Below are 22,278 nucleotides of genomic sequence, written 5' to 3'. Positions count from 1 at the left end.
GACAATCTCAGCAGCAAATGAACTGAGACTGAGATAGTGATCATGTGGATATGTGGCTGGTAGCTCAGTTTGGGTCGAAATATTTTGCCATGACTGAACAGTCTGGTTCAGACTCAGACAGTTACCAGGGAGAGAAATTGAGTCGTTGGTTAAGGTGTGGACTTTGTAGAGGGGACTGATGATAATGTCTTTAGTCTTCCCAATATTTATTTGGAGGAAATATCTGTTCATCTAGTACTGGATGTCACAGAAGTCAGGACGGTGTGTGAGTTGGAGAAAACCTAGAGGTGATGGTTTTCACATCCACCTGATACCCTGGTCCTCTGGGTGGTCAGGTTGTGGGTTTGTCAAAATTCTCTCGAGATAAATAAAATCCTCCTTTGCCCCTTGGTTCTTACACATGGCCCCTTCTCTCTCTTGTCCTCTTCTCCCACATATTGGCCAGAATCCTGTGTGGGCCAAGACTGGGTGGCAGAATTACTTTCCTGAAAGACATTTATGAACCAGCTGGTTTTTTAATGACAATCCAGCAGTTTTCATGGTCACTTTTTCCCAGTGTCAGCCCCACAAATGACCAGATTCATTCAGCTCAATTTCACAACCTGCTTTTGTGTTTTTGTGCGTTCTCTCACTCTGTATTTTCTGTTTTAAATCAATTCCACAGGATATTAGAAGAGGAGATTTGCAGTTAGGAAACTGAAACCAAACATCACATCAGGATCAGACAGAATCACCCGTTTTATTGGGACCGGAATATTATCGGATTTTGAACATGGCAGGTAAAGGAATCATTCCCAGTGGGAAGAAACTGAACACGTGTTCTGTGTGTGGACGAGGATTCAGACGATCATCTGACCTGTTGATACACAAGCGCAGTCACACTGGGAAGAAACCGTGGAAATGTGGAGTGTGTAGGAAGGGATTCCGATCGCCATCTCATCTTGAAAAGCATTGCCGCATTCACACTGGGGAGAAACCATTCACCTGCTCTGACTGTGGGAAGGGATTCACTCAGTCAGCCAACCTGCTGAGACACCAGCGAGTTCACACTGGGGAGAGGCTGTTCACCTGCTCTGAATCTGGGAACAGAATCCCTCGCTCATCCAACCTGCTGAGACACCAGCGAGTTCACTCTGGGAAGAAGCCATTCACCTGCTCCGAGTGTGGGAAGGGATTCACAAGGTCATCTAACCTGCTGGCACACCAGCGGGTTCACACCGACGACAGACCCTTTAAATGTCCAGAGTGCGGAAAGTGCTATAAAAGTTCTGGGGAACTGATGTCCCATCAACGTGTTCACACTGACGAGAGACCGTTCAGGTGCTCTCGCTGTGAGAGTGGGTTCAAGACATCTTACGCCCTCACCAAACACCAGCGCACTCACACTGATGAGAGACCGTTCAAGTGTTCTCACTGTGGGGCAGCGTTCAGGCAATCGAGTGACCTCGCTGTCCACCAACGCACTCACACTGGGGAGAGGCCATTCACCTGCTCCCACTGTGGGAAGGGGTTCTCTCACTCATCCAGCGTGCTGAGACACCAGAGAGTTCACACGAATGAGAGACCTTTCATCTGCTCCCAGTGTGGGAAGGGATTCAATCAGTCATCCATTCTGCTGAGACACCAACAAGCTCACACCACTGAGAGACCATTTAAATGTCCAGACTGTGGGAAATGCTACAAAAGTTCTGGGGAACTGATGCGCCATCAACGTGTTCACACTGACGAGAGACCGTTCAGTTGCTCTCACTGTGGGAAAAGGTTCAAGACATCGTCTACCCTCACTGCACACCAGCGCACTCACAGTGAGGAGAAACCTTTTAAATGCCAGGACTGTGAGAAATGCTATAAAAGTTCCAGTGAACTGATACGCCATCAACATGCGCACACTGAGGAGAGACCTTTTAATTGCTCAGACTGTGAGAAGTGCTTTAGAAGTTCCACCAATCTGATGTCCCATCAACGTGTTCACACTGACGAGAGACCGTTCAGGTGCTCTCACTGTGGGACTAGGTTCAGAGAATCAGCTCACCTCACCGTACACCAGCGAACTCACACGGGAGAGAGACCGTTCACCTGCTCCGATTGTGGGAAGGGATTCAGTCATTCATCCAACCTGCGGGCACACCAGCGAATTCACAAATGACGACAGTAATTGGATTTTGCTGTCAGTTACATCTAGAAATGAACCATGTTCATTGTGCTCTCTTTCTGCTGATGTTAGCAGAGTAATATCTGCCAGTGGCAGCACAGGTGATTAGCCCTGTGGCTTCACAGCATGTGGGTCCCAGGTTCGATTCCCTGCTGGGTCACTGTCTGTGTGGAGTTTGCACTTTCTCCCAATGTCTGCGTGGGTTTCCCCCCACAGTCCAAAGTTCAGGTTAGGTGGATTTGCCAAGAGAAATTGCCCTTAGTGACCAAAAAATGTTAGGAGGGATTATTGGGTTACAGGGATAGGGTGGAAGTGAGGGTTTAAGTGGGTCGATGCAGACTCAATGGGCCGAATGGCCTCCTTCTGCATTGTATCTTCTGTGTTAACAAACTTCAGCCGAGTTAATATTCTACATAAATGTGAAATAAATCGGATTTGTGTTAAATGCACACTACGGACATTCCTTAAAGGTCTCTCCCTCTCCCCAGTCTCCTCCACCGTCACCTCCAACAACAAGTGTGAGGAGCTCATGGAGCATCTTTGTCACAAAGAGTGAGACAATCCGATCAGCTGCCTCTGCTGCTTTCCTCTCTTCCACTCGCCCATGGGACAAAACTCTCTCTAGTTCCTCCTTGACTGACTCTGTGAGCCCCTTGCCCATATCGTCAACAGCTCAATAGAGTCAGGGATTGTTCCGAGATTGGAATATAGCTCACGTCGTTCCCATTTTCCAAATCAGAGCCAGGGAACAACAGTTCATCAGTGTGACCTCGATTACAGGGAAGAAACTTGAAGGAGTCCTAAGAGTTACTGTTTCTGATCACTGGGGAAGTGAAGGAACCATTAGAGATGTTCTAGTGTCCAATCCACTGAGCAAGTCTTGGGACCTGTTCTTCAGCTCAGACTCACTATGCACATCCGCATGTTAGTTAATCCATGCCTAATAAATAAATCTGCCCACTCACACTGGTATCGCATTATCATGCACACGTTCCCTATGATTCAACCCATTCATAGACTTTCAGGTGATCTTATCAGAAGTTCAAGGTGGTGTCTGTCTCGAGATCTTTGTTTATCTTAACAGGTTAGAGGGATATGGGGAACAGGTAGAGAGGTGGATTTGACACCAGGAAGAGATCAGCCATGATCTGACTGAATGGTGGAGCAGGCCCGAAGGGCTGAATTGCCTCCCTCTGCTCCTAATTCCTATGTTCTATCTCCCTCTGAATGAATGGTCCCAGTATAGAACAGTACAGCACAGAGCAGGCCCTTCGGCCCTCGATGTTGTGCCAGGCAATGATCACCCTACTCAAACCCACGTATCCACCCTATACCCGTAACCCAAAACCCCCCCCCAACTTACTTTTTAGGACACTACGGGCAATTTAGCATGGCCAATCCACCTAACCCGCACATCTTTGGACTGTGGGAGGAAACCGGAGCACCCGGAGGAAACCCACGCACACACGGGGAGGACGTGCAGACTCCGCACAGATAGTGACCCAGCCGGGAACCGAACCTGGGACCCTGGAGCTGTGAAGCATTTATGCTAACCACCATGCTACCGTGCTGCCCAGTATCTTGGTTAGTGGCCAGGTTCACTGTAACGAATGCAGGATTTTAGATATATTACATTATAAATATTTCACAATTTAAGGGTTAACAGCTTGGGTTAGTGTGTGTCTGACTGCTGTCATGTTTTAAGAATAATCTTGTTTTGCAAGACCAGAAAGCTTTTCGGAGCCAGAGGTGACATTAACCAGAGTAATGTGTTTTCACCCTGGGGTAATGCAATGTTGTTTGACTAGGGGGAATCCCTGGGGAGTTAATGTCTTTTCAGTCTGGGCAGTTAATTTGTTTTTAGCTTGGGAGATGATGTCATTGCTGGGTGGTACAGTTTTCAGACATTTTGTGAAAGCATTTTGAGTTGAGGTCTGATCTGGCTACCATTTGGACCACAGGAAAGGTATTTTGCTCTCACTTTAAGATAGTTAAAGAAGAGTAATAGTATTTAATGCAGAGCAGAATTGTATGAGGACAAGGGAAAACAAACCATTTGAAACAGCTTTTTGAAGAATTCTTGCCAAACGACATCCAGCCAGGCTGGCACGGTGGTTAGCACAGCTGTCTCACAGCGCCAGGGACCCGGGTTCAATTCTGACCTTGGGTGACTGTCTGTGTGGAGTTTTCATTTTCTCCCCGTGTCTGTGTGGAGTTTTCACTTTCTCCCCGTGTCTGTGTGGAGTTTTCACTTTCTCCCCGTGTCTGTGTGGAGTTTTCACTTTCTCCCCGTGTCTGTGTGGAGTTTTCACTTTCTCCCCGTGTCTGTGTGGAGTTTTCACTTTCTCCCCGTGTGTGTGTGGGCTTCCACTGGGTGCTACAGTTTCCTCCCACAGCCCAAAGATCTGCAGGACCGGTGGATTGGCCAGGCAAAAATTGCCCCTTCGTGTCCAGAGATGTTCAGGCCAGGTGGGGTTACAGGGCTAGGGCGAACAAGTGTGGCTAGGTAGGGTGCTTGTTCAGAGAGTTGGTGCAGACTCGTTGGGCCGAATGGCCTCTTTTTGTACTGTGGGGATTATATAATAGAGTCTGCAGGGGTTCTAACAGGAGTCAAATCTGTTCCAGCAAACTAATATTACTCTGCTATTGGGATGTGGGATGGATTGAGAGCCGTCGGGGTTTCCTTTCTTGTTATTTACTTGGGAATAGAGATGGTAATTCAGGGTATTTATTGTGTTGAGTTGTGTTGTTTATGGGGTAATTGGAAGCTATTTTCGGCTGTGATGTTAAAGAGTTTAATGTTGTGTTAATAATAAAGTTTTGTTTTAAAATAGCAAATTCCTATTTCTTGTGCAATCACTCCTGTTGCAAAGTATTCTTTCTGCACAGCCTTACAAAATAAACTAAAATATTGGGGTTTCGGTCCAGTATCCTAGCTGCTGCTGGGGATTGTAATATAACAAATGTAGTTTCCTTTTAAAAATGATTGTTGACAAAGATACAAACTTCTTCAAAAGAATACTTTCAATTTATTCATCTCATTTACACTTTCCTTTCACTGGAACGTACATTAATACCAGATTGAGATGTTACATTGAATTACATTCATTTGCTGCTGTGATTTTCCTGTCTCTTTCCCTATCCTCACTCACTTCTTCTCAATCTGAGACGTCTCATTAATTCCTATCCTCTCTCATTGATGAGCTCTGGATAAACATTCCTGTCCACTACAACATGCTCAGAAAACCCTTTAGATCAGAGATCCAACATCCCCATTTAATTCCAGGCATTAATATATTTTGTTTATTTTTCACTTTAACCCATTATAAAAGCTCCTGATGTTTTGATGATGTTTTGATGATTTGGGATCATTTCAAAATGATCCCAAATTCAAACAGGATTTCTACCAGACATCCTTCAAGGCTGAAGCATATCCTTTGGGAATCAAACATAAACCTTTTCACAGTTGTAATTTTACTGTTTAATTTTTCTCAGTACAGAAGCTGTCAGCATTTTAGATTAAATAACAATTGTTTCCAAACTTCTTCCTCAAACCAATTATTTTTTTAATTTTTGCTGTTTATGTACACCACTCTTCTTTAACAATGACCGGACGGTGTTTTGAGTGTCTGGTGAACTCTCAGGAGGGAGAGGGTACTGCTTCATGGGACACTGTGTCGGTCCGCTAATATCTTCGAGTTTAGACACGTCTCCATGACAACGTTTATGGGTTGTGAATACACCCGGCACAGACTCGAGAACTGCCGGGACCTCAGGATCATCAGCGGTGACTGGTTCACACTCTGCTGTAAAGCCTGGGAAAACCTGGAGCTCAGGATCATCAGTGGTGACTGGTTCACACTCTGCTGTAAAGCCTGGGAAAACCTGGAGCTCAGGATCATCAACGGTGACTGGTTCACACTCTGCTGCACAGCCTGGGAAAAACTGGAGCTCAGGATCATCAGCGGTGACTGGTTCACACTCTGCTGTACAGCCTGGTAAAACCTGGAGCTCAGGATCATCAGCGGTGACTGGTTCACACTCTGCTGTAAAGCCTGGTAAAACCTGGAGCTCACTCTTCATGGAGTCAAGAGTGAGGATCGGAGATAATGGTGGTGGGGGACTAATATTAATTGCTGATGGCCGCCATTGTGGGAATGGTGACGCAACTCATTCCAGGGCATCGTCATAACGTTAGAAATGCTCAACATGACTTCCGGTTGCGGCTATGACCAGCTAAGTCGCACATTTGGCAGCTCCTGCGACAAAGGTGTTTAAGGGCCGATTGGAGGGCCCCGACGGTACTGTAAAGACGAATCCCGGTGGGGGAAGGCTCCCTGAGGAGAGTGAGACCAACTTTATGGTCGGTACTCGGAGTGGGGCGACAAAAAAAGCGGCAGCAGCTCCCCGAAAAAAGCGGGGGAAGAGGACCAAAATGGCGGCCGGTGGCGCACTAGAAGATTGGAGAAAATGGGCGGAGGAGCAGCAGGCTGCTCTCCTCCGGTGTTTTACGGAGCTGAAAGTGGAACTCTTAGAGTCCATGAACGCGACGACCACAAGGCTGATGGGGGCCCAGGCGACCCAAGAGGCGTCGATAAGAGAGCTGCAGCAGGAGATGACTGCAAGGGAGGAGGAGGCCACGGTCCTCGTGGGAAAGGTGGAGGTGCACGAGGCACTCCACCTGAAATGGCAGAGCCGCTTTGAGGAGCTGGACACTCGAATGAGGCGGAAGAACTTGAGGATCCTGGGCCTAGCAGAAGGCCTGGAGGGGCCTGATCTCCCGAAATATGTAGCGGAGATGCTGAGCTCCCTGATGGGAGAGGGGGCCGGTCCATCGCCTCTGGAGCTGGAAGAAGCATATCGGGTCATGGCTAGGCGGCCTAGGGCGAACGAGCCCCCGAGGGCGGTGCTGGTGCGATTCCAGCGTTTCTGTGATCGGGAGAAAGTGCTGAGGTGGGCCAAGAGGGAGAAAAGCAGCAAATGGGAGAATTCGACGGTGCGGATATATCAGGACTGGAGTGCGGAGGTGGCAAAGCGGCGGGCCCGGTTTAACCGGACGAAGGCGGTGCTGCACGCAAAGAGGATCAAGTTCGGAATGCTGCAGCCAGCGCGCTTGTGGGTCACCTACAAGGACCAGCACCATTACTTTGAGACCCCAGAGGAGGCATGGACTTTTGTTCGGGAGGAAAAGCTGGACCTGAACTAGAACTTGGGAACGCCGGTGGTCGAGGCCGCCCGAGTACCCTTGACTGATCAAGTGGCCCATGTCTTTCTTAGGCCAGGTCGGAACTTGGTTAAAGTTGATGGATCGTTTGGTTTCTTTGAAACTTGTGTTATGGGGGGTTTCTTTGTTCCTTTTTGTGTGTCTCTTCCCGTTGCCAACTTCCCTTAATTATTGTTGTTGTAGGGGGGGCTTTTTTTTACTGTTTTTTGATCTGTTCTTTAAGGGTTATGGTTACTGTTCTGTTCGATGGAGGGTGATGGTTAAATACGTTATTATTGGGTAGTTATTTAGTTATGCAGGCATAGTTATGTATTTATGTATTTATTTGAGATTTGTTATTTATATTGTTATATTGTTAAGTTGGGGAGGCGGGACGGGGGGGGTGCAAGTTGGTTATGCGGGTTTTCTTTTTCTCTTTTTTCTTCCTCTCGTTTTAAGGGGGCTTTTTTATGGGCTTGGATGGGGACGGGGGTGGAATTGAAGATGGCAGGGTAGGGTGTGGCCGGGCGAAAGCGCGGGCTTTCCCCTGTTTCCCGCGCGCGGGACGGAGGAAGGGGGAGGAGAGAAGAGTGGGGTGTGGCCAGCAATGGCGGCTTTTCCCGCGCTGAAGCGGGGTCAGAGAGGGATGGTAAGGGGGGGGGGGGGAGGCCCCTCCCCCCCCACATCGGGAGGAGTCGGAGTGTGGCAGGGGCAGCCGGGTCAGCGAAAATCAGCTGACTCTCGGGAGTACGATGGTGGATACACCGCGGCTAGGAGGGGTCCTAGCCAGGGGGGGGGGGGAAGGGGGGTTAGGGGGGGATACCGGGTTGCTGCTGGAAAGGCCGGGGACGGGAAGGGAAGAACGGGAGGAGAGAGGGGGGGGGGGGCCATCGCCATGGGGAACGGGTCAGAAGGGGAGGGTCGACCCGGGGCGAACAGGGGACAGGACATGGCTAATAGACAGGGGAAAGGGACAGGTCGCTCCGCGACCCGGTTGGTTACTTGGAACGTGAGGGGGCTGAATGGGCCGGTCAAGAGAGCAAGGGTTTTTTCACACCTAAAGGGACTGCAGGCGGATGTGGCAATGTTGCAGGAGACTCACTTGAGAGTAGTAGACCAGGTACGCCTGAGAAGGGGGTGGGTGGGACAGGTGTTCCACTCAGGCTTGGACGCAAAGAACCGGGGGGTGGCGATTTTGGTGGGAAAGAGGGTGTCGTTCGTGGCGGCGCAGGTGGTAGCAGATAAGGAGGGTAGGTACGTGATGGTGAAGGGTAGGCTGCAGGGAGAGAATGTGGTGCTGGTGAATGTGTATGCCCCGAATTGGGATGACGCGGGTTTTATGAGGCGCCTGTTGGGCCTCATTCCGGGTCTGGAGGCAGGGGGCCTGATCATGGGGGGGGACTTCAATACAGTGCTCGACCCTGGGCTGGACAGATCGAGTTCCAGGACGAATAGGAGGCCGGCAGCGGCAGAGGTGCTAAGGGGGTTCATGGAGCAGATGGGGGGGGTAGACCCTTGGAGATTTGGCAGGCCAAGGGCGAGGGAGTATTCTTTTTTCTCCCACGTCCACAGGGTGTACTCCAGAATAGACTTTTTTGTACTGAGCAGGGGGCTGATTTCGAGAGTGCAGGACACGGAGTACTCGGCCATTGCGATTTCGGACCATGCACCACACTGGGTAGAGGTAGAACTGGGGGAAGCACGGGACCAGCGCCCGTTGTGGCGCCTGGATGTGGGGCTGCTGGCGGACGATGAGGTGTGCGGAAGGGTCCGGAAGGGCATTGAGAGATATCTGGGCACGAACGACACGGGCGAGGTGAAGGTGGGGGTAGTCTGGGAGGCCCTGAAAGCAGTGATCAGAGGAGAGCTGATCTCCATAAGGGCACACAGAGAAAGGAAGGAGAGGCAGGAGAGGGAGAGACTGGTGGGGGAACTTATAGAAGTGGACAGGAGATATGCGGAGACACCAGAGGAGGGGCTGTTGAGGGAGCGGCGCAATTTACAGGCCCAGTTTGACCTACTGACCACTAGGAAGGCGGAGACGCAATGGAGAAGGGCACAGGAGTACCCTATGAGTACGGGGAAAAGGCGAGCAGGATGCTAGCACACCAGCTGCGCAAGCGAGATGCAGCCAGAGAGATTGGGGGAGTGAGAGAGAAGGGAGGGAACGTAGTGCAGAAGGGGCAAGAGGTGAACGGGGTCTTCAGGGATTTCTACAGGGAATTGTACCGGTCTGAGCCGCCCAGGAGGAGGGGGGGAATTGAGAACTTCCTCGATAGATTGAGGTTCCCAAAGGTCCAGGAGGAACGGGTGGAGGGGCTGGGGGCGCCGATAGAGCTGCAGGAGCTAGTTAAAGGGATAGGCCAGATGCAGGCGGGGAAGGCGCCGGGGCCGGATGGGTTCCCGGTGGAATTTTATAAGAAGTATGTGGACTTGGTGGGTCCAGTGCTGGTGCGAGCCTTCAATGAGGCGCGAGAGGGGGGGGTTCTGCCCCCGACAATGTCACAGGCCCTGATCTCCTTGATCCTGAAGCGGGACAAAGACCCTGTACAGTGCGGGTCCTACAGGCCTATCTCCCTCTTGAATGTAGATGCCAAACTGTTGGCAAAGGTCCTGGCAACCAGAATAGAGGATTGTGTGCCAGGGGTAATCCATGAGGACCAGACGGGGTTCGTAAAGGGACGACAACTTAACACAAATGTCCGGAGACTGTTGAATGTGATTATGATGCCAGCAGTGGAGGGGGAGGCTGAGATAGTGGTAGCACTGGATGCGGAGAAGGCATTCGATAGGGTGGAGTGGGAATACCTGTGGGAGACGCTGGAACGGTTTGGGTTTGGGGAGGGATTTATCAAGTGGGTGAAGCTGCTGTATTCGGCCCCGATGGCAAGTGTGGTTACAAACGGGAGGAGGTCAGAGTATTTTGGGCTCCATCGAGGTACCAGGCAGGGATGCCCCCTATCCCCCTTACTATTTGCATTAGCGATCGAACCGTTGGCGATGGCACTGAGGGGTTCAGGGGGGTGGAGAGGACTGACAAGGGGAGGGGAGGAACATCGGGTATCACTCTATGCGGATGATTTGTTGTTATATGTGGCGGACCCGGAAGGGGGAATGCCGGAGGTAATGGAAATACTAGCGGAGTTTGGGGACTTTTCGGGATATAAATTAAATGTGGGTAAAAGTGAGGTCTTTGTGATACACCCGGGAGATCAGGGGGAGGGAATTGGGCGGCTCCCCTTTAAGAGAGCAGTAAAGAGCTTCAGGTACTTGGGGGTGCAGGTGGCAAGGAACTGGGGGACCCTCCACAAGCTGAACTTTTCAAGGCTGGTGGAGCAGATGGAGGAGGAGTTCAAGAGGTGGGACATGGTACCGCTGTCGCTAGCAGGGAGGGTGCAGTCAGTCAAAATGACGGTCCTCCCGAGGTTCTTGTTTCTGTTTCAGTGCTTGCCCATCTTTCTCCCCAGGGCCTTCTTCAAGAAGGTAACTAGCAGCATTATGGGCTATGTGTGGGCACATGGCACCCCTAGAGTGAGAAGGATTTTCTTGGAACGGAGTAGGGACAGGGGAGGATTAGCGCTACCCAATCTTTCCGGATACTACTGGTCGGCGAACGCATCGATGGTGCGCAAGTGGGTGATGGAGGGGGAGGGGGCAGCTTGGAAACGTATGGAGAGGGCGTCCTGCGGCAATACAAGCCTGGGGGCGCTAGTAACGGCACCATGGCCGCTCCCCCCCACAAGGTATACCACGAGTCCGGTAGTGGCGGCCACCCTGAAAATCTGGGGGCAGTGGAGGCGACACAGGGGGGAAGTGGGGGGTCTGATGGCGGCGCCACTGAGAGGGAACCATAGATTTGTCCCGGGGAACACTGGCGGGGGATTCCAGAGCTGGCACAGGGCGGGCATCAGGCAACTGAGGGACATGTTCATAGAGGGGAGGTTTGCGAGCCTGGGAGAGCTGGAGGAGAAATTTGAGCTTAACACTTGGTGGCCTTGTGTTTACAAGTTTAGGGGAACACGTTTAGATACCTGCAGGTGAAGGCATTTGCCAGACGACAGGTGGAAGGATTTCCCTTGCTTCCCGATAGAGGGGTGAGTGATAGGGTGCTGTCAGGGGTCTGGGTCGGAGAAGGGAAGGTCTCGGACATCTACAAAATAATGCAGGAGGTGGAGGAGGTATCGATAGAGGAGCTGAAAGACAAGTGGGAAGCGGAGCTGGGAGAGCAGATAGAAGATGGGACATGGGCGGATGCCTTAGAGAGGGTCAATTCGTCGTCGTCGTGCGCAAGGTTGGGCCTCATCCAATTTAAGGTGCTGCACAGAGCCCATATGACGGGGACTAGGATGAGTCGGTTCTTCGGGGGTGAGGACAGGTGTGTTAGGTGTTCGGGAAGCCCTGCGAACCATGTACATATGTTCTGGATGTGCCCGGCACTGGAAGAGTTCTGGGAGGGGGTGGCGGGGACGGTATCGAGAGTGGTGGGAACCAGGGTCAAACCAGGGTGGGGGCTAGCGATTTTTGGGGTTGGGGTGGAGCCAGGAGTACAGGAGGCAGGGGAGGCCGGAATATTGGCCTTTGCGTCCTTGGTAGCTCGGAGAAGGATCTTGATTCAGTGGAGGGACACAAGGCCACCAAGTGTTAACACCTGGTTAAACGACATGGCAAGCTTCATCCAATTGGAAAGAATCAAATTCGCCCTGAGAGGGTCGGTACAGGGGTTCTTCCGGCGGTGGCAGCCCTTCCTTGACTTTCTGGATCAGAGATAGGAACTGGAGGCCGAAACAGCAGCAACCCGGGGAGAAAGGGGGGGGGGGGAAAGGGAGGGGGGGGGATAGCAACGAAGGGAGCACGTCAGCGGGGGGTCGCGGGCAATGACTGCCCGAGGCCATCGGCAGAAAGGGAAAAAACGGTTTGGTTGCTAGACTGGTAGCGCGGGGGGGGGGGGGGGGGGGGGGAGGGTGGGGGGGTGCGCGCGGGGGAGGGCGTGGGGAGGAGTTTTCCAGGGGGGATTTGTTGTGTTATAATTTAAAATGTAGTAGGGGTAAATGTTTGTATCGAAAAATTTCAATAAAAATTATTTAAAAAAAAAAAAGAAATGCTCAACATGCTGCAGACTCATGGCTGGAGCCCTTTCAGAAAGAGAGTCTTGAAGCTCAGGGAGTGAGAATGGTTCACCAGTCCCAGAGGACAGACAAATGGATGATGCAGAGTGAGAGCTGGTCTCTGTACCTGGTGGCGGTCGTCTCCTCTGAACGTTTAACTGGCAGAAGCCAATGTGTTGAAGTATTACTTTGAAATTATGTTCCTAGCAAAGTAATATTTTTCTCTTGAAAGCCAGTTTTAATCTTTACGGAGTCAAACCGCAGATAGTTGGTTTACTGTGGGTCACGAGATCCAATTGTATTCAGCTTAGAAATGACTTTTCCAGCGCCTGTGCTAGAGACATGTCTTTAGAATACAGACCTATCCTGTGTTTGTCAGCCAGCAAGCTGCTGTGGAATCTGTCTTCATAAGACCATAAGACATAGGAGCAGAATTAGGCCATTTGGCCCGTCGAATCTGCCCCATTAGAACATAGAACATAGAACAGTACAGCACAGAACAGGCCCTTCGGCCCTCGATGTTGTGCCGAGCAATGATCACCCTACTTAAACCCACGTAACCCGTATACCCGTAACCCAACAATCCCCCCATTAACCTTACACTATGGGCAATTTAGCATGGCCAATCCACCTAACCCGCACATCTTTGGACTGTGGGAGGAAACCGGAGCACCCGGAGGAAACCCACGCACACACGGGGAGGACGTGCAGACTCCACACAGACAGTGACCCAGCCGGGAATCGAACCTGGGACCACTGGAGCTGTGAAGCATTGATGCTAACCACCATGCTACCGTGAGGCCCATTCTCCTGCCTTCTCCTCATAACCTATGATCCCCGTATTAATCAAGAACCTATTGACCTGGGGCTGTTTAGCACAGGGCTGGCTTTGAAAGCAGACCAAGCAGGCCAGCAGCACGGTTCGATTCCCATAACAGCCTCCCCGAATAGGCGCCGGAATGTGGCGACCAGGGGCTTTTCACAGTAAATTTATTTGAAGTCTACTCGTGACAATAAGCGATTTTCATTTCATTTCATTCATTGATCTCTGTCTTAAAGATACTCAGTGATTTGAGCTCCACAGCCTTTTGCAGCAAAGAGTTCCATAGGTTCACCACCTTCTGGCTGAAACAATTCTTCCTCATCTTTTTTTCTGCTTTTTTTTACATTTAGTGTACCCAATTCATTTTTTTCCAATTAAGGGGCAATTTACCATGGCCAATCCACCTAACCTGCACATCTTTGGGTTGTGGGGGCGAAAGCCACGCAAACACGGGGAGAATGTGTAAACTCCACATGGACAGTGACCCAGAGCCGGTATCGAACCTGGGACCTCAGCGCTGTGAGGCAGCAGGGTGACTGCGCCACCTGCTGCCCTTCTTCCTCATCTCTTAAGATCATACCTTCAATCTGAGGCTGTGCCCTCTGGTTGTAGTTCTCCTACGAGTGGAAACATCCTCTCCCCCTCCATTCTACTGAGACCTCTCAGTATCCTGTAAGTTTCAAGAAGATCCCACCCTCATCCTTCGAAACCTTAGATTATTAGACGGTGATTTCTTACAGTCCAGTACTTGAATTGAACGTGTCACCATTCCCGTGCTCAGGGGCATCTGTTCCAGACGGGAAGGGTAACATTTAGAGACTCTCGCTTCTCTGCCAATTCCCATTCCCCTTCTTTCTGGTGGATAATGGAGGTGTCTCTGTGTGTAATGTACAAACCAGTAATGATTAAGAGAAGAATCCAATCTCTGCAATCACTTGTGAATTAGTTGGTGCGCCAAAAGGTTGGACGAATTAATGAAACTCTTCCCACACTCGGAGCAGGTGAATGGTCTCTCTCCGGTATGAACACGTTGGTGTGAAATGAGGTGTAAACTCCTGAAGCTCTTTACACAATATGTGCAGCTGAATGGTCTCTTCTCAGTGTGAGTTTGTTGGTGTGACAGGAGGCAGGATGAATCGGTAAATCCTTTTCCACAATCAGAGCAGGCGAATGGCCTCACCCCAGTGTGAATTTGCTTGTGCGTCAGCAAGTTGGATGATTTTGTGAATCCCTTCCCACACAAGGAGCAGGTGAACAGCCTCTCCCCTGTGTGAACTCGCCGGTGTGTAATGAGGGTGCCTGACTGTCTGAAGCTCTTTCCACAGAAAGTGCAGCTGAATGGTTTCTCCTGAGTGTGAATGAGCTGGTGTGACTGGAGACTGGATAACTTGGTGAATCCCTTGCAACACACAGCAAGTGAATGGTCTCCCCCGGTGTGACTGTGACAATGAGTTTCTAGCATGGATGGGCATTTGAATCCCGTCTCACAGTCCTTGTGTCTGTCCAGGTTAGATGATCAGTTGAAGTCCCATCCACACACAGAACAGGTGTATGGTTTCTCCCCACTGTGAATGGTGTGTTTTTTCAGGCTGTGTAACTGGTTAAAGCTCTTTTCACAGTCAGTTCACTGGAACTCTCTCATTCAGCTTCGTGTGTATCTCGATGCTTTTCCTGCCACATTGATGTTTTAAATATTTATTTCAGATGGAACAATTGTTTCTCATTCCACTTTGATATTCAGGTCCTGATTCAATCTTTTTCAGAGATTGTTCCGTTACAGTTTCCTCGCTCAATCTATAAAAGGAATTTACAAAAGTCTTCACTGTCAGTCCAGGATAGGATAGAAATTTTGAAGAGACAATTCTAGTTTTCTGGAACATTTGTTTCTCTGTTGTTCCCCCATAGCTGTAAATCCCCGTCCCACACACTCTCCCTCCTCCCTGGACTGAAATCCAAACCCATCTCACCATCTGCACCATTTCTTTCCTCCACTCCCAGTTTTCTCCCTCCCTCTCCTCTGCCTGGGTTCAGTTCTCCAGCTCCTGTCTGCAGACTGACAATAAAACCAATGGGTCTTATTGGGGGTTTGGGACCTCCAGCGGGTGTTTGTGAATCCTCCCCACCCACCTGCCAGGGTTTCCTTCCTTGCCAGAGATCAGATTCCTCATTGATTTGAGTGTAAAGTGTAAGCTCTTAATTAGTATCCCCTCTCCCCATCCTCTGATGTGAACCACCCTCCACTGTCTGAAGCAGGATAAAATAAAATTACTGCAGATGCTGGAATCTGAAACGAAAGGGAAAATACTGGAAAATCTCAGCAAGTCTGGCAGCATCTGGAGGGAGAGAAAAGAGCTAACGTTTCGAGTCCGATGACTCTTTGTCAAAGCTAACAGACAGAGAGAGTGGGAAATATTTATACTGTGGAGTGAGAATGAAAGATGAGTCATAGCCACAGAAACCCAGGGAAACCGGGTGCTAATGGCGACAGATACCAAGGTGAAAGAGTGTTAATGGCAGTCCCCAGAGAGGACAAAAGATGTGAAAGATCAAACAGCAGGGAACCTAACATCAGAGGATGAACTGGGGGGGAGGGGAAGGGGGAAGCAAAGAGGAGAAAGGTGCAGGAAATAAATAAATGGTAAGACAGTGAGAGCAGGGTCTTTTGTTAAAATGGCATGCAACAGGAAGGTCAGGATCCTGAATGTGCACAGACCGAAGATCCTCAGCAAAGCGATCTCCCAGTCTGCATTTTGTCTCTCCGATATAGAGGAGACCACATTGGGAGCAGCGAATGCAATAGACCAGATTGAAAGAGGTGCAAGTGAAACGCTGCTTAACCTGGAATTAGTGTTTTGGGCCTGGAATGTGAAGCATGGAAGAGGTAAAGGGGCAGGTGTTACACCTTCTGCGATTGCATGGGAAGGTGTCATGGGTGATGGGAGAGGTACTGGGTATGGTGGAGGAGTGGACTAGATTATCTCGGATGGAACGGTCTCTGCGGAATGCTGACAGAGGGAGTGAAGGGAAGATGTGTTTGGTGGTGGCATCACGCTGGAGTTGGTGAAAATGGCAGAGGATTATGCTTTGCATACGGAGGCTGGTGGGATGAATTGTGAGAACGAGGGGGGCTCTATCCTTGTTCTGGGAGGGAGTGGAGGGGGCTAGGGTAGTGGCACGGGAGATGGACCGCACACTGTTGAGGGCCCTGTTCACAACTGTAGGTGGGAAATCACGGTCGAGGAAGAAGGAACACATTTTCAAAGCCCCATTTTGGAAAGTGGCATCGTCAGAACAAACACGATGGAGGCGAAGGAGTGGAGAGAAAGGGATGGAGTCATTACAGGGTGTAGGGTGTGAAGAGCTGTAGTCCAGATAGCTGTGGGAGTCAGTGGGCTTGTAGTGGATATTAATGGATAGTCTATTGCCGGAAATGGCAGAAAAATCAAGGAAAGGAAGGGAAGTATCTGAGATTGTCCAGGTGAAAGTGATGGAGGGGTGGAAACTGGAAGCGAAGTTGATGAATTTTTCCAGGTCCGGGTGAGAGCATGACGCGGCACCAAAATAGTCATCAATGTATCGGTAAAGGAGTTGTGGCAGGGGGCCCGGATAGGCCTGGAACAAGGAATGTTCCACATACCCCATAAACAGGCAAGCATAGCTAGGACCCATGTGGGCACCCATTGCTACAACTTTGATTTGGAGAAAGTGAGATGAGTTAAAGGAGAAGTTGTTGAGAGATAGAACGAGTTCAGCCAGGCGGAGGAGTGGTGGTGGATGGGGATTGTCCGGGTCTCTTTTCGAGAAGGAAGCGAAGGGCTCTCAGGCCATCCTGGTGTGGGATGGAGGTGTAGAGGGATTGCACATCCATGGTGAATAGAATGCGGTTAGGGCCCACGAACTGGAAGCTGTCAATATGACGCAGGGCATCAGAGGAATCCCGGATGTAGCTGGGGAGGGAATGGACCAGAAGAGTGAGGATGGAGTCAAGATAAGAGGCAATAAGTTCAGTGGGGCAGGAGCATGCTGACACAATGGGCCTGCCGGGACAGTCCTTTTTGTGGATTTTGGGAAGTAGGTAAAAGCGGGCTGTCCGGGGTTGGGGGACTATGAGATTGGAAGCCGTAGGGGGAAGGCATCCGGAGGAAATGAGGTCACTAACAGTGTTGGAGATAATGGTTTGATGTTCAGTGGTCTGGGCATGGTCCAGGTGGGAGGTAAGAGGAAGTATCGGAGAGTTGGCGCTCAGCCTTTGCGAGGTAGAGGTCAGTGCGCCAGACGACAACAGCACCCACTTTGTCGGCAGGTTTGATGACAAAGTCAGGGTTAGACCTGACAGAGTGAAGAGCAGTAAGTTCAGAAGGAGATAGGTTGGAATGGGTGAGGGGGGCAGAAAAATTAAGACGGCCAATGTCCCGTCGATAGTTCTCAATGAAAAGATCGAGGGCAGGTAATTGTCCCGGCCCGGGGGGGGGGGGGGGGGGGGGGGGGGGGGTCCACTTGGAGGCAGAATGTTGGAGGCACATGAAAGGATCAGTGGAATGGGGGGAGGATTCTTGCCCAAAGAAGTGGGCACGGAGACAAAGGCAACGAAAGAAGAGTTCAACATCATGTCGAGCCCGGAATTCATTGAGGTGGGGACATAAGGGTACAAAGCTGAGTCCTTTGCTGAGAACAACACGCTCAGCCTCAGAGAGGGGCAGGTCAGGGTCAGTGGGTATGATGAAAACGCGGCAAGGGCTGGGATTGGGATAAATGGGGTACGAGGGATTGGGACTGGTGGAGGGCCTGGGATGGGCAGCGGTGTTGATACTGGGAGAAATGGAGAACAAGGGATTGGGACTGATTGAGAAATGGTAAGTCTCCCCCACGGGGATTTCAACTTAAATTTCACCCTGCATGTAACCTCCAGGATTACAGGTACCACCAGGATATACAACATTCTTCCAACTGCTGCTCTCGCTGCATCCTGAAAGCCACACTCAGTGCCATGTGGTGCCACATGAAGACACTCGACATCTCTCTCCAGCAGCACCGTCTTACTCTCTCTCAAAGTTGTCCCTGTCCCCAGTTTCATTTAATCCTTCGCATCATTCGACGTCTTAATAGGAATCTTTTCCTGTTTCTTACAGATGGTAAGGAACGCAAGCTTCAACTCATCAACACCACAGCCCATCCCAGGTCCTCCACCAGTCCCAATCCCTTGTACTCTATTCCTCCCAGTAGCCATGATGTGGAGATGCCAGCGTTGGACTGGGGTGAGCACAGTAAGAAGTCTTACAACACCAGGTTAAAGTCCAACAGGTTTGATTCAAACACGAGCTTTCGGAGCGCAGCTCCTTCCTCAGGTTTGAAAGCTCGTGTTTGAATCAAACCTGTTGGACTTTAACCTGGTGTTGTAAGACTTCTTACTGTGCCCTCCCAGTAGCAACACTGCTTCCATCCCAGTCCCAATCCCTCGTACCCTATTCCTCCCAGTATCAACACCGCTGCCCATAGGGGCTGTTTAGCACAGGGCTAAATCGCTGGCTTTGAAAGCAGACCAAGCAGGCCAGCAGCACGGTTCGATTCCCGTAACAGCCTCCCCGAACAGGCGCCGGAATGTGGCGACTAGGGGCTTTTCACAGTAACTTCATATGAAGCCTACTCATGACAATAAGCGATTTTCATTTCATTTCAATTCATCCCAGGCCCTCCACCAGTCCCAAGCTATGGGCCAAGTGCAGGTAAATGGGATTAGGTCGACAGGTCAGGTGTTTTGTATGTGTCGGTGCAGACTCGATGGCCCAAAGAGCTTCTTCTGCACTGTGTGATTCTGTGATTATGGCAGATCAATTCTGAAGATGTCATGTTGGATTCAAAACACTTTTAATTTCCACAGATGCTGGCAGACCTGCTGAGATTTTGCAGCACATTTTGCCTATATTTGAGTCAGCCTTTAATCTCTGTTTAGTGCACTATTCAACCACAGGGATGAATGTGTCTGAGAAGTAACCAGCTGGAAAACGCTTTCCCTTCGCCTCTTGCAATACGACAGCGTCAGACACACATTGTTTTGACTCAGACAGCAGGACAGTGGAATTAATTGGATAGATCTTCCAACGAGTCAGTACAGGCATAATGGGCTGAATGGTTTCCATCTATGCTCTATCATTCTAGAAAACCAGTGATTATTCAGATAGAGAGCGAAAGCAAGAAGAATCAGTGACGGTGGAATTAAACGCAACCAGAGCCAACACCTCTTGAGGAAGGGAGTGGAAAAAAGCTTTAAAAGCTGAGTGTCTTCCAACAGATGGTTTAAATCACTTTGAGAAATAAAATATAGCAGAGCGCAAATTCACTCGGATTTATGTGTATGTGTTTTCAATTATTGCATTTCAAAAGGTTAATAAAATGATCTTCTGTTTCCTTTTTGGATATTCAATGGCGAAGCTGCTACCCAACATTCCTTGCGGGTGTGAATATGTCCTATTGAGACGACAGGAAGCGAATGCGCACGCGCCGTTCTGGTGGGTCTCTGGAGCATGCGCAGTGTCATTTTGCTGAGCCCTGGGCGGGAGGGTTTGTGCCGCGGGCGAGAGTCGGTCAGGCGGAGGGAGGAATGGGCTCCCCGGGGGCAGCGGGGAATTGAGGCCGCATTCCGGCTGGGAAGGCTTCAGAAATACTTTGTTTAGGCCGCAAGCTCCGAATAAGAGCCTGCAGGGCTTGAGTTAGCAGCTCCGGGCCTTTTCCCAGAAACAGGAGGAGCTGTGAATCCAGTTGGGTTTTTATGACAATTCAATAGTTTTCATGGTCCCGTTTTCCGAGTGACCCACAAATGACCAGAATCATTCAGCTCAATTTCACAACCTACCTTTGTGTTTTTGTGGGTTCTCTCTCACTCCCTTTTTTCTCGTTTAAATCAATTTCACAGGATATCAGAAGATGAGGATTTGGAGTCAGAAAACTAAAATCAAACATCACATCAGGATCAGATCGAGCCTCCCAACTTACGGATTTTGAACATGGAAGGAAAACGCACCGTTCACAGTGGGGAGAAACCATACACGTGTTCTGTGTGTGGGCGAGGCTACAGCCGATCAACTGGCCTGTCAAAACACAAACGCTTGTCGCACGGGGAGAAACCGTGGAAATGTGGAGACTGTGGGAAGGGATTAAGATCCCCGTCTGACCTGGAAACTCATCGGCGCAGTCACACCGGGGAGAAACCCTTCACCTGCTCCGTGTGTGGAAAAGGATTCTCTCAGTTCTGCCACCTGCTGACACACCAGCGAATTCACACTGGAGAGAGGCCATTCATCTGCTCCAAGTGTGGAAAGGGATTCACTCAGTCATCCCACCTGCTGACACACCAGAGAGTTCACACTGATGAAAGACCTTTTAAATGCTCAGACTGTGGGAAGTGCTTTAAAAGTACCAGGGAGCTGATGTACCATCAGCGTCTTCACACTGACGAGAAACCGTTCCGGTGCTCTCACTGCGGGACTGGGTTCAAACAATCATCTGTCCTCATTATACATCAGCGAATTCACACTGGGGAGAGGCCGTTCACCTGCTCTGTGTGTGGGAAGGGATTCACTCAGTCATCTGACCTACTGTCACACAGATGGGTTCACTCTGGGGAGAAGCCATTTACCTGCACTGTGTGTGGGAAGGGATTCACTCGTTCATCCATCTTGCTGAAACACCAGTGGCTTCACAGTGAGGAGAGATCCGCTCTCGTGCTCCAAGTGAAGGAATGAATTCATTCAGCCATCCTTCCGGAATACTGTGTTCACACTGAGGAGAGACAGGTTCAATGCACAGATTGAAGGATGTGTTGTAGGTTCCCAGGAACTGATGTCCCATCAACATGTTCACACTGATGAGAGATCAATCACCTACGCTCACTGTGGGACTGGGTTCACTATTAACCTGACTGTACACCAGCAAATTCACAGCGGGGCGAGGTGGTGCACCCAGTCTGAAAGTGGGAATGGATTTGATTAGTTATCCCATGTCCGGAGTCACCAGTGAGTTCACCTCTAACTACACTGATTGGATTTTACTGATAATCAGATCTCGGATTGAACTGGGTCTGTCTCTGCTGATCATCATCAGCCCAGTTATAGTGTTTATTATTCTGGATAAAAGTCAAGTCAATCATCTTTGTGTTCAATACAGTCAATTCGGGGACACATCAGCAGGGGGGGGGGGGGGGGCGGCTGCATTTTTGCGAGCCCTGGCACCACTCGTCCTTTAATCCTCTTTTTAAAATAAATTTACAGTATCCAATTTATTTTTTCCAATTAAGAGGCAATTTAACGTAGCCAATCCACCTACCCTGCAAATGGTTGGGTTGTGGGGGCGAAACCCACGCAAATACTGGGAGAATGTGCAAACTCCACACGGACAGTGACCCAGAGCCAGGATCGAACCTTGTGCCTTGGCGCCGTGAGGCAGCAGTGCTAACTACTGCGCCACCGTGCTGCCCTTCATTATTCAGATGCACAAGCCATAATTATTTGATCCTGACCTGTATGATCTGTGTTATGTTCCAGGAACAAAGAAAATTACAGCTTAGGATCAGGCCCTTCGGCCCTCCCAGCCTGCGCCGATCCAGATCCTTTATCTAAACCTGTTGCCTATTTTCCAAGGTCTACCTCTCTCTGCTCCCCACACGTTCATATATCTGTCCAGATGAATTTTATATGATGCTGTCGTACCCGCCTCTACCACCTCCGCTGGCATTCCATGCTGTTGGCCTTGTTCTGCATTACAAGCCAGCTGTTTAGCCCACTGTGCTAAACCAGCCCCATCTCGGTAATTGTTTATGGGCGTTTTGGGACGACAACATGGCGGAGGTGCAGGGGCTTCGGGGGATCTCTGGATGGATTCAGATTGTTGCTCCATGATTCTTGGTGGCTGTGACCTTTCCAATCACCCTGGATGGTTATGTTATTCTGCAGTTCATCATTAATCCTGATCTTTGTTCCTCTGTGACTTAACTCCTGATTTT

At 50.1% G+C, this 22,278-nt stretch overlaps 2 protein-coding genes across 3 annotated transcripts in view; one reads left to right on the top strand and one right to left on the bottom strand.

The window, feature by feature from the left end:
* The window catches only part of LOC119959603 (zinc finger protein 774-like), a 1,152,970-nt gene that overhangs the window by 814,578 nt on the left and 316,114 nt on the right, over window positions 1-22,278 (bottom strand). The gene's annotated exons all lie outside the window — the stretch shown is intronic.
* On the top strand, window positions 667-21,181 carry LOC119959613 (zinc finger protein 239-like). 2 transcript variants are annotated; one of them, XM_038787811.1, is made up of 2 exons: window positions 667-779; window positions 20,194-21,181. In XM_038787811.1, the coding sequence occupies exon 2, from the start codon at window positions 20,285-20,287 to the stop codon at window positions 21,020-21,022; it is 738 nt and encodes a 245-aa protein (XP_038643739.1). In that variant the 5' UTR covers window positions 667-779; window positions 20,194-20,284; the 3' UTR covers window positions 21,023-21,181. The 2 variants fall into 2 exon arrangements, with proteins under 2 accessions (XP_038643739.1, XP_038643741.1); XM_038787813.1 differs by lacking the exon at window positions 667-779 and adding an exon at window positions 19,841-20,038.

This window comes from Scyliorhinus canicula, unplaced genomic scaffold, assembly GCF_902713615.1.
Source record: "Scyliorhinus canicula unplaced genomic scaffold, sScyCan1.1, whole genome shotgun sequence".
Classification (NCBI taxonomy): Eukaryota; Metazoa; Chordata; class Chondrichthyes; order Carcharhiniformes; family Scyliorhinidae; genus Scyliorhinus; species Scyliorhinus canicula.
This window is presented reverse-complemented; position numbering and strand designations above follow the sequence as displayed.

Excerpts from the sequence above, each read along its gene's own strand:
- LOC119959613 (XM_038787811.1), top strand. The coding sequence starts at position 20,285 with ATGGAAGGAAAACGCACCGTTCACAGTGGGGAGAAACCATACACGTGT.